Consider the following 12,608-nt stretch of genomic DNA (forward strand, 5'->3'; position numbering starts at 1 on the left):
GGTTTAGTATTTTTTATTTCTGAAAATGGATTTATCTTTTGAAGTCAGAGAGAAAGCAAGCGAGAAAGCGAGTTTATTTTTGCCAATTGAATACAACATTCCCAGTCAAACTGTCAACTGTTGGAACAATTCTGTCGGAATTTCGTTATTCCATCACGTATTGCCATCGTCCACTAACGGAGAAACAACACCAGGGCCAGGGTTTGTTCGACAGAAGTGTTATCCTTCCTATTCGGCTCCGTTCGACGTCGATCGATGGCATTCACAGGGGACGGTTCGGTTCGGTTCGACACGAGATTAAATTCCAATTTGGCTGCACGGATCCACGGGACCCCATGGGGCAGATTGGGCAGACTCCCCGAAAAAGTAACGACAAAACGGAGAGAATGCAAATGTGATCCCCTCTGCTACCCATCACCATCGATCGTGTACGGTGTAATGGTGTGGAATGATGGTCCGACCGGCTGCTGGTCCGGTAAGGTGCTCCTGGCCATGGTCCCAGTCCTGTTGGTGCGAGTTTTGTCCAGCCAACTGGCAGTAAGTCAATGTGTTACAGATATGTGTAACTAAAGTTTGAAACCACGGAGCGTGCGCGTCGAGTAGACAAAGTTTTCCCTCGTATTGACATGTCGCAATTGCGTTGGTGACGCATTCGAGCATCCGGGGGCACGCAGTGTACAGGTTGGATGTGGCAATTGAATGAATAGCAACCCATCTAGACACACATTGACGTGTGGATTGTCCGCCTTGTCGGAGGTAGCCGTAGCAGTAGCAGCGGTTGTTAGTTTCTCTGGACTTTTCTGAACATGTGGCTGGTGTTGTGACGGTCCATGTGGTTTATACTACGTCCTGCGCAGTTCGAAACTACTGGATGGTTTCTGCATTTTATCAAATATCAAATCAACAGCACACAGACCGTTTTCCCTGACCACCAGAATTCAATTGGTCGAACAAAGTTTTCACATGTTATGATCAAGAACTTCTGGACCCCCGTGTGGTACTTGGCATAATTTCATTACACAATGCGATACTAGACGCGCAGTGACGTAAAGGGATTCCTCTCTGACAGGTTTTTTTATCATTATGTTCAGAAAAGCAGTGGCTGCTGACGGTGTGGCCGTGTTAGCACCTCACGTCGTACGTTTCGCTTTATTGCTTCAAATGACAGCATGTGCTGTGTGCTCATTACGTAGTCTTTTGAATAATTTAGAAACTATAAACGGAGCGTTACCAGCATTGTCACTCGTCCCGAAAATATGTCCACAACATTAGAGATTGACTGAGAAGGGTTAGCAAATCTAAGCAATTCTAGGGATCTTTGGTCGATTTTTGGGAAGTACTAGAGCTCAATGAAAAAGATAATTTAAAATATTAAAGAAACATTTTTTTTTATTGCGCTAGTTGTCTTCAAAGAGATAATTTTCTACTCTTTAGGAGCATTTTACTTCTCTTAAGAAGCATTACTTTCTCTTTAGAAGCATTTCAGCTACTCTTTAGAAAGAAATTTTAAAAATAAACTAAGCAAATAAGAATTAGCTGATTAAGTGACTAAGTAACTGCGTTTCTTTTTGGCTTAATTGGCAATTTAGCAGAAATATGGTTAAAAGACATTCCCACCGATGCTTCTCCCGAGTAGCACACCTTCATTGGCGTACTGCATAGCTTTCAAACACTTTTTAAACTTTTTGCTTTCATTTTTACTTCGTGTTTGGGATAGTAAAGAGCTACTCTATGAGATAGAACGGCATCTGGCACCGTTTCCCCGGAAGAAGCTCCAACAATAAGCGATAAACTTTTCAATTAAACGAGAAACTAAGGCCACAGAAACGATAAATTAACAAGTTAGTGCCCTTACCGGTTTATAACTTCATAAGTGCGCTTTTCAAAAAGGAGGGAGTAGTTTGTTCTAATTTTAACCTCACCTTTTCTTGTGTTTCTCTTTTCATGATGGTTTCATTCCAGAAATTGCTCTCGCAGGAAAGAGGCAAAGGTGTTGCACCCGAAAACGAGTCTCTAATTCGCTGGCCAGCGTAATTGGTGACCCAAAAAAAAAAAAAAAGAGGAAGCAAAGAAAAGACGATCCCCTCCGGAACACCAGTATCATCTGCATCGCCCAATGTGTAGGTTGCGGCCATCCCATGCACTACCATGTGCCGACCGCAGATGGCAAGCTATGGCGGTCGTGGGTCCACTGGCAGTGAGCTTGGCAGCACTACCGTTCCAGTAAGATGCCGTGCCGTCTGCTCGGCCCTTTGCAAGACTCCACCGGTCTCAGTGGTCAGCCTGCGGTAGCATCACAGCACACAGCACAAGTGTGCACCACAACCTTTGGGGTGCGTGAGTGTTTGGCCATCAATACACGTTAAGTTATGAAGTTCGCACGCAGCTCCCAGGCCAATCGTACCAAAGTGTTGTTGTCAGCGAACAGTCGTCGTGGTTACCACCGTGGTGTGTTCTCGTCCTTGTCGTCACTGTGTTCGAGCGTGTCTGGCTACGTGATCGCCGTAAGTGTAGTGCTGCTGTCCTGTTGCGTGGTATCGGGCCGGGGCGATGTGTTTACCGTGGGCTATCTGACCGGATCTCAGCGGCGTCCAGGCGATCGTGTGTACGCTAGACCCGGTGAGTACTGCTGGCAGGATATCCTTCCCATTCAATACTCTTTTGCTTCGAAGCACCTAAATGTTGAATATTCAAGCAGAACATCCTTTAAAGCAAGCCCTTTCGTCAGTGTGCTCTTATCATTCCTCGGGCATCATTCCTGTCCCTTTTACAACTGCGCTCCAGCATTTTCCCACGGTTAATTAAATGTCAGGCATGTAGCAACCGCAACTCCACAGCACCACTAAATAGATCTCTCGTTCATTCCTCACTGTCACTCACTGAGGCCTCACGATATATGCGCCTCCAATACCGAGCAGCGGAACGGCGGAAATAATTAACAGCCAGAGCATTTTCCAGCCCCGGGCCAGACCAGCCAACCGTAAGCTCACTGCTGGCGACTGCTCAACTGCATGACGGGATCCGTCGTTTGCTAATCCGTCTTAAATGGGCCACTTGCTGCCTGCCTGCGAGTCCTAGTCCGTGGTCGCATTTGTCGTTGTGCCTTTTTTCGTTTCGAGCGGCGACGACGATGTGGAACGTTGGCGAGGAGTAAACCTCTCTCTCTCTCCCACGGGGATCGGCATGACAAATCTATTTTCGGTGCCTTCGGTGTACACTGGCCGCGAGGCGGTGAGTTTTGATATTTGGAAGTAATCTTTATGCTTCAGAACATTTAATTAAGATTAGCATCCCGTTGATGGAGTTTTTTTTCCAAGCCTCCTTTCGTGGGATTTAAGGTAAACTCATCTGTCACTTTGACTCCCAGCTTAGGTGCTAAGGTTGTAAGATAAGATTACCGTTGCGTTGGATACTGTATTACTTCGCTCAGATGTTAAACATTCCGTTTCATTCGCGTCGCTCATGGAGCAGTGGGAAAATGTATATCGTTCCTTGGCTTCCGCTAAGGAGCTTCCATTTATCATGCTCCTCGTGTGAAAAGCTAATGCCATCACTCACACCACCGGTGGTGGTGGCGCATTAGTACCGGGAAAATGTTGTCTCGGTGAGAAACAACCGGCGGCCAGGTAGATGGTGCCGGAAGACGGGCAATGTGAGACGAGCGTGCATGGTGCAAAGGATACTTTTCCGTCCTTGAGGATTCCTTTGAGGATATGGTTGCATTTTGCGCTTTCGCTCTCGCTCTCTGCCTGTCTCTCTTTCTGTTTTTTTTCTCCCGAGAATGATGTTCCAAGGAGCATAAATAATAATGTCTGGTGGCGAGACGAACATGCAAATGTGTGCGCTCCCACATTAAAGCTCGCGCCATACGGGAACGATTTTAGGTTTCGTGATGTACTGTCCGATCGTCTACTAGAGATACTGAAATTGCTCAGGGCACGCTCGCTGAAACGTTCAATTATCCTCAAGAAGTGTGGTTGTTCTAGAAACTCCGTGGTATTCGTTTGATGACGGCCAATTTACAACATTTCAAACAAGAATGGTAGCAGCTACGAGGATGAATTTCTCGCCACTAAATCACTGCGCCTGAATTCCTTTGTCTTAATTTCAAAAATGTAAATAAAATTCCCGAAAAACAATTTGTCGTGAGTTTTTGGCTGTCATTCTCACGCGTACACACATTCTATGCGAATGAATTGACCATGAACGACACAAAAAAAGAAAATCCGTCCAACAAATGGATCTATAATTAAAAGATGTGTAAGATCATTTGCACAATGCACCAACCCCGTGGCATGGTGGCATGGCGTATTGGCATGGATTATCATTTCTCAACGGTTCAGGTTGTCTGCCACCAAGACCTCTGGGTCCCTAATTTATGGTGTGTCGCTACAGTTTTAATTAAATGGGGGACATAACCGACTCCAAACGGCACGCCAGGGTGAGCGTAATTTACGCACCTCGGTCACCCTGGGGTTCGCTTCGGAGTGCATTATTGCGGTGCAGATTGCATTGCGAATCGGGAACCCTGGACCACTTGGGCCCGCTAGACTCGGCGCGGTAATTAATTGCTTTTTTATGCAACAGAACGGTATCGTTTCGATAGAGAACCGGGAGCAAAACAATGCTACGCTGGGCTTTGTGTAGGCAGCGGGCGCAAAAAAGCACACGACGGGGAGGCCAACGACTAAATAATGCACCGATGACGACGTCGGCGACGATGGGGGTCAAAGCATAAGTCGCATGTCGGAGGTCTGTTTGAAGCAGAGAGCGCAGCGCGAGCTTCGCACTGAATTCAGTGGAATGAAATGATTTTTTCCAGTGTTCGCGGCTACGCAAAAACACCCTCGCAATGCCGGTTCAGGCAGACGAGCCCAGGAAGCTTCCGGTCCGTTTCGTTGTTTGTTGTGCAGCTGCTGGTCGCCGGGTGGAAAAGTAATGAAGCATACCGGCATCGCAGGTTAGCGTTTTTTTTCCTCTTGGGGGCAGATGTTAGCCATTTGCAGCAGCTCTGGACTGTACGGTGTCCATTGTGTTCAGTGTTCTACTGAAAAGACAATCGGAAGAAAGCGAAAGATAAAATGAAAGTATGGAAACGTTGTGAGATTAATTTACTAGATTTGTTCTGTTCAGTTAACATGATTATTCACGCAATTTTAGTCGAAAAGTTTATGAAACTTTAAAGCAAAATCTGAACTTTTGGTAAGAACGGAGAACCTCATTGTATTCACTGTAGTGGAATAGTTTAATCGACGCTTCTCACAGGTTGGTTAGTGTTACAGACGCTAGCGAAGTGATCCAATTAAATATCTTACTCCAGCCTCAGCGTAGGCCAGGCTAGACTTTCGGGATGCTGCGCCCATCGTCTAGGCAACGATTCAAACGCACTTACAACCAGAAGAAGTTTCTTCAAGCGTAGCAGGCTTGGAGGACCTTAGTAATAGAATATCCTTGTCCCACGAATGGCGCCCACAGCCATTTCTGGTACTTACGAAGCATTCATTAATTCGCATTTCTTTCTCGCATCTTTCTACTGCTGGACCCGGACCCACCCGGGATAGGATTACAAATTTCCGGTGCCATCACGCTGGCGATGAACGAGGTGAACGAACGGTACTTTAGCAAGTATGGGCACGAGCTGCGGTTCGAGGTGGCGGAAACGTACGGCGAGGAGGTGACGAGCATCCGGAAAACGGCGGACCTGTGGACCCGGGAGGTGATCGGTTACCTGGGACCGCAGGAAACGTGCGTGCACGAGGGCCGCATGGCGGCCGCCTTCAATCTACCGATGATATCTTACGTGAGTAGAATGTTACGCGTTTAGTTTGAGCAGCGCGCAAAGGATACATCATATGCATGATCCCAGCCAGCCAGGGCACACATCTCCCACAGTGGATCGTGATGTTTCACATAGAATATTGTATCACACTTCTTATCTTTGAGTTGTTTGCTGATGTACATATCCAGGTGACAGATGCAATGTGATGAAGTGACTGAGCTGAGACGTAGATAAGGTTACTGTTTTAATACTTTTGAATTTCCTTTTTGCTTGCGGAGGATTTGAATCATAGATTGCTTAGATAATGTAGAGACGTGCTTACCGATCGAGCGACGGTCGTTTCAACAGCAGTTCAGATAACTAAAGAATAGGAGGCAGTTTGCAACTATTTTTAAAGGCGTCCAAGTTCGCTTTAATGGGGGACTTCGGTATTTTCGGGCCAAAAAAAGGCCCGTTTTTAACGATTTTTTGTGACGTAACCATTCAACTGTATTTTTTCAAGTAAATGACATAATAATCTACAACTTTTGAAGAATATTAGGAATTGTTTTTTGGAGAATATTTGGAGCAAGATTCATTGAAAAATTAATCCATGCCAACAAATTTAGGCAGTCGTGGCTTCGAAAAGATATTTTTTCTGGTGCCCATCGTAGCTGCGTGACAGGTCATTAAAAAAATATAAATCGATATTCGTTAGAAATATTATAAGTTTATCTAGGTAGCCCCGGAGAGTTTATGTTGATATTTCAATTTTTCGATTTTTGGCAGATTTTTGAAGTCGAAAAATTGATGCTTTTTGCGATTCTGCCATAAAAAACGAACTTTACAGATTTGTTTAAAAAAAAGTATAAACAATTTTAATGATATCTCGACGGGGTTACCTGTCAAAAAGTGTACAGATTATGTGTAAAAATTTAAAATCGATCGGCCCAGTAGTTTTTTACGATACGATGGACACCGACTTTGAAAACGTTGGTTTTGAGAAACGCTCTTCAAAGTAGCGAGCTGCATGGAGCCTTGTATGAAATGCGGTTTTTCAACAATCTGTATCTTTGTCAGGTTTTCCTCGATTGATCCAAAACTTTTACACAATACTTTTGAAAGGATCAGCTTTCAGGGAAAAATGTTAAAAACATGTGTCACAAATAAAAATTAAATACCGAAGTCCCCCCTTAAGTTACTGTTTGTCACAATACCTTTCTGCTACAATCCCTAGTTACAAGCAATCTGCCTGCAAAGACTGTCAATTCGAAACTGATTGAATGAAGCGCAATTTACCGGATTCTCCGCTCCTGTTTTGCAGTTTTGTACGCACAACGAGACGTCCAACAAAAAACACTTTCCAACGTTCGCCCGGACACGCCCGCCGGATCTGCAGATCTCCAAGTCCGTCGTATCGCTCCTGCTCGCCTACAACTGGACCCAGGTAGGTGTTTTTTTTTTTTGGTGGCGAGGCTATCCCTCCCTGAAAAAAAAAGTAGCATTTCGTGCACCGCCTGCCGCCTTCGTGTGCCCGACCCGACCCGACAAACAAACAAACGAGATAAATTCGATCGCAAAAAATGGAAAAATAGTTTTCCTCGGCTTCTTTAAGGTTAGTTTTTTGTATCGTGCTTCAGACAACGGTGAGTTCGATGCGGTGGCCGAAACGCTCAAAACGACGCTCCGGTCGGCCGGCATCCGGATCCGGTCGGTCGCGACCTGGACCGACATCTACCATCACGGGTACGCCGGTAACCCGTTCGACCAGCTGGTAGAGAGTACGTACGCCGACACGAGAAGTAAGTACTACGCTGCAAATAGCGCCTACAAATCTCTGCAATCTGTTGTTTTGTTAGAATCGAATTGAGTGCAACAAATGATCAGTCGTTCTTCTTCCCCCCCTCTCCCGTTTGCCCACCGGATCGATGTTTATGACGCTTGACACACGTCGCTCATTGTTTCGGTGCGGGCGTCCTGGAAGTGCGTGCCCAAGAACCGTCTTTCTAATCTTGTCCATTTATCACGTCGGAAAATCGTGTTACTCGCGCGCGCCACGTTACTGGCTTCCTGGCGTGAACTGTCGATAGCAGTGATCGCTTAAAATTCAATTAATATCCAACCGTTTACTGAACTGTCGCCGTTTTTTTGATAAATTATTTCCAATTTGGCCCCTTCCTCGACCGGTGACCTTGCCGCAACGACGGCCTCCTAATGCGGGAAGGCGTCGTTTGTAGCATGGATCGATTAACGGTTCGGTCGGTTGCTTCTATTTGCTTATTCATCTTTCAACACTTCCCCCACCCCCGCGGGGGCGTGGGTAGAACGGATGGTGGCCTGTCTCACAGCACACTCAGTGGCCTGGGGACATTAATCAAATTATTGACGTTTTTCTTCGATCTTCTTTCGCACACCGCCCTCCCCGGGGCGGGCAATGGGGACCACTCCAACAGTTTATCTCGTGCTGGGCTACCATTACGAGCACGTCGGGCTGCTGGTGAGCTTGCGGCGCAAGGGTTTGCTGCAGGAGGGTGATTATTTCGTCGTCGGTATCGACATCGAGCAGTACGATGCGGGACTGCCGACGAAGTATATGCACGGGCTGCTGCAAACCACACCGGATCCGGATGCGGTCGAGGGGTTCCGGCACTATCTGGCCGTCGTACCGTCGGCGCCAGTCCGGTTCGACGAGTTTGCTGTGCAGGTAAGTGAGAAAGAGGGGTGGGGCGTTGTTGCTTCCTGTGCTACAAGTGGTTTTGCGAGGCAGCTGCTGGCTTGAGAAAGAAAGAATGGTTGTCGCTAGGTCAAGGAGTAGGTTAGTGCAGATGCGGTTGCCCCCCGGGGTAGTGGTTTCTCCTTCGAATCAGTGCGTAACGGATTGGATGGGTGGGTAAAGTGGAACTTTGAATGAAAGATGCTAGGAAGGAAGGATACGGTACAGCGAAGCGATGATGAACTGAAAATACAAAGGACTTTAAAGGCAAGAGATAAAATCAAATTAGTAGAGTAGTGATCTAGCTAGTTTGTTGGAGCACTTTGTTGTAACTATAAATCATTAGTATAGAATTACATTAAGGGGGGACTTCGGTATTTAATTTTTATTTGTGACACATGATTTTAACATTTTTCCCTGAAAGCTAATCCTTTCAAGAGTATTGTGTAAAAGTTTTGGATCGATCGAGGAAAAAATGACAAAGATACACATTTTTGAAAATCCGCTTTTCATACAACACTCCATGCAGCCCGCTACTTTGAAGAGCGTTTCCCTGAACCAACGTTTTCAAAGTCGGTGCCCATCGTACCGTAAAAACTACTGGACCGATCGTTTTTAAATTTTTTACACATAATCTGTACACTTTTTGCCAGGTAACACCGTCGAGATATTATGAAAATCTGTAAAGTTCGTTGTTTATGGCAGAATCGTAAAAAGCATCACTTTTTCAACTTCAACTCAAAAATCGAAAAATTGGAGTATCAACACAAACTCTCCGGGGCTACCTAGATAAACTTATCATCTTTTTAACGAATATCGATTTGTATTTTTCTGATGACCCGTCACGCAGCTACAATGGGCACCAGAAAAAGTATCTTTTTGAAGACACGACTGCCTAAATTTGATGGCATGGATTAATTTTTCAATGAATGTTGCTCAAAACAATACCAAATATTCTTCAAAAGTTGTAGATTATTATGTCATTTACTTGAAAAATACAGTTGAATGGTTACGTCACAAAAAATCGTTAAAAACGGGCCTTTTTTATCCCGAAAATACCGAAGTCCCCCCTTAAGTTAAATTTGCAGGCTAATCATTGACCTTTTTGTCGGAGAGTATCCATCAGCATCAGCACAAAATTACACCATTGAGGTAAAAGCAATTCAAAAACTGGTTGCTGCGCCGGGAAAACAAATGATGGAGGCGCCAGGTAACCGGTAAAATTGCACACTTTCAGGGATTTGCAAAAAGAAATAAAAATCGCTAAACATCCCAGGGAGCTCAAACTGCATGATTACCTCATTCGTAAAGATACTCCATAAAACGTGCTCCAGCTCCATTAGTTTGGCCACTCATGCTGGCCTTTCTCTCCCGGTAAAGCAATCTATATTTTCGCACATCATCGCACTCGTTGACGCAAATGCACAGCATGCAAACCGTGGGAAAAGTTCTAATTAAATTCTTAATTACATTACTCACTCAACAGAAAGTCCATAAAAAATAGCACGTTAAACGAAACAGCCCGACACCGCAAGCCACCTTCGTGCGCGCTCCGCACAGTAGCTCCACTACAGACAAATCGGATTTTTTTACGAGCTACCCCGTTCACACGGCTTTGAACTGAACTGCAACATGGAGGCACATGCCGAGAAAAATGGTCATAAAAATACTAATTCCCAAAAAAAAACCTCGCGCCACGCTAGCGCAACCAACCGGCTGGCCGTCGCTCGAGTAAATCCATCAAGCATAAATCACAACATCACCCCGCTCTCTCCCTCTCCACGGTTTGTGATGCGCTCGTGAGCGCGAAAAACTCTCCCGCAACCGAGGCGTATCTATTTCGCGTTCAAGTGGCGAACCGTTACAGCTGCCACGAAGATATTCAATTCAAGGGAAAATTCGCAAAAATAAAAAAAAAGTGTAAAAAGTCGCCACGGAAAAGGAGGAGCGACCACGGGGGAATGGTGAAATGTATTAATAAACCATCGCGCGGTCGAGGGAGGTGTTGAAAGAGTTAGAGGAAGGGAATTAAAAATAATAAATCTTTGCTCGCGCGAACAGACAAACAACAAACACACAGCGGGATTTTCTTCCAGCAATGCGATGCTTCCTAGCGCGAGGTGCATTCTCCTTCGATGATGCACTTTCGCGAATGCAACGTGCAGCTCTAGCTAGGTCTGGTTCGTGTCAGGTCGCGGTTTGGTTTGCGCGTTTAAACCGATCACACAGAGATTTACCGCCAAAAAAGCGGGGAACGAGGGATTGCGTTTAATTAGTATCAAAACAAATTTCTCTCCAGTATGTCTGATCAATAATCTATCCTTTCTCTCTTCAGATCTATTACCAGTTGTTTGCTCAACGAATGTCTTACACCTTTCGCCTTCGTTCTCGTTCTCGTCCTTAGGTCAACAAATATCTGGAGCTACCACCGTTCAACTACCGAAATGCGCTGATCTTCTTCGGAGGCGTTAAGCAGGTAAATATTTACGGCTGCTGCCCCTTGGTGGCCAAAACGTTGGAGAAGCTGCATTTGCCGTTCGCTGATTCCCGCCACTGGTGTTTGTGACAAGGTGGAGGTTGATGTTTTGCAAACAGAAAGATTTATTACGCCGGTCGCCGGTTGGTTGGTCGTTTTAATTTTACTCCTCATCAAACCAAAACTCTTCCCAGTTTTATCGGCACAGATCAGCGCAGATTTGCGTCCCGCTCGCAGAGCGCAATTACAATTACGTCAAGTTACGGTTTGATTACAATTACGTCAACAGTCAATCATGCAGTTTGAGGCTCTTAAACTCATAAAGGGACCCCTCCCGGAGTAATATTGATTGGGAAAGTTTAAGATTGTGTAAGTACACACAGAAACAGGACACTTTGACACAGCCGGTGAACTGTCTTTAACGAGGCACCACCAGCATCAGCTGGTGGCTCCTTGGCCTAGGATGACGGAAATTGAATTAATAGGTTAGGGTGGATAAAGTTGATTACCGAACGCAGGACCATGTGCCGCCACACAGAGCCACATGGAGAACGATAAGGAGATGATAATCCACGTTTGCGCTCCGATTGTAGAACGGGATTATGTGGCCAGGCCAGCAAAGGCAAGCCCTCTGCCCGGGGTACAGGAAGCTTCAATCGATCGACTGTCAATGGTGAGAGAAGAGCAAACGAAGCGTTAAGTTAGCGACGTAACGAGTGACTGCTTAAGACGAGTGCGACCGAGGACGACGGTGCCCCGCGTACGCGCGTGTGTGTTTTTAAATTCAATATCAATAATGCACCACGTGGAGTAAGAATGGTTTTTGGAACGAACCTGGAAAAGGAGGTTTAAGGAGAATGCTGGAGAAGATCCTCTCTACTGATTACACAGAATCAGCTCCTGGGCGTTGGACTGTGATGGCTTTGGACTGGTCTGTTATTTGTGTCCAAGCGTCTTCATGTCCGGTGCAGTTACAAAAGGGACTGGACTGGACTGTAAAATGTGCTTGTGCCAAGTGCTAGTTCAGTTTAGGAACTTGCAAGCGCTCCATTGTTAGTTGCTAGCTCCGTTTAGAAGAAGTGAAAAGACAGAAGTTCAAAGTAAAGACGATTGACGTTGAGCATAGGTTGGTTGCAGAGTTCTTTTTATCAATAACCATGCCTTTCACAATGCGATTTGGTTCAGTTCTCCTACCCAGCAAATGGGTGCTTCAATGACTGGCGTAAAAATTCAGTAAAAGATCCTCAAAAAGACTAAAGAGGATGCTGCCTTGTAATCTCTGCAACGAATTCCCACTGATCACTAATAGGGCAATTTGCTTTAAATGGTTGCTTTTAATTACCATGATCATTGGCATGCAATCACGCCCCAGCACCCATAAGTACATGCAAATGCACCACCAGATGACTGGCAGATGTGGCACGACCACAGCGATAATGTGCCACACAATGACTGCCCCACTCTCGCTCTCGCTCTCTTCTCTCTTCATCCTAAATGGCATTCCATCTGGACAGCTAGAGAGTTCGTAGGAACCGTAATTGCTTGGTTTACGCCATTCTTACACCGAATGCCTCTTCGACGAATGGGTGAAAAGGGCAGCGCCATGGCCAAGAAGTATTGAAGCGCTCAATCAGTTGCTTTACCCGTCAAGTAGGTGGTGG

The 12,608-nt window shown here is 45.7% G+C and overlaps 1 protein-coding gene across 2 annotated transcripts in view; it reads left to right on the forward strand.

The window, feature by feature from the left end:
- Nucleotides 1-12,608, forward strand: part of LOC126575599 (guanylate cyclase 32E) — a 43,059-nt gene that overhangs the window by 22,038 nt on the left and 8,413 nt on the right. For both annotated transcript variants that reach the window (XM_050236367.1, XM_050236368.1), the window contains exons 3-8: nt 1,963-2,619; nt 5,562-5,800; nt 7,083-7,205; nt 7,374-7,560; nt 8,212-8,462; nt 10,876-10,947. In XM_050236367.1, the coding sequence (XP_050092324.1) occupies nt 2,370-2,619; nt 5,562-5,800; nt 7,083-7,205; nt 7,374-7,560; nt 8,212-8,462; nt 10,876-10,947 (1,122 nt within the window). In that variant the 5' untranslated portion in view covers nt 1,963-2,369. The remainder of the gene's footprint in view (nt 1-1,962; nt 2,620-5,561; nt 5,801-7,082; nt 7,206-7,373; nt 7,561-8,211; nt 8,463-10,875; nt 10,948-12,608) is intronic.

The sequence above is a fragment of the Anopheles aquasalis genome, chromosome 3 (genome assembly GCF_943734665.1).
Source record: "Anopheles aquasalis chromosome 3, idAnoAquaMG_Q_19, whole genome shotgun sequence".
Taxonomy (NCBI): Eukaryota; Metazoa; Arthropoda; class Insecta; order Diptera; family Culicidae; genus Anopheles; species Anopheles aquasalis.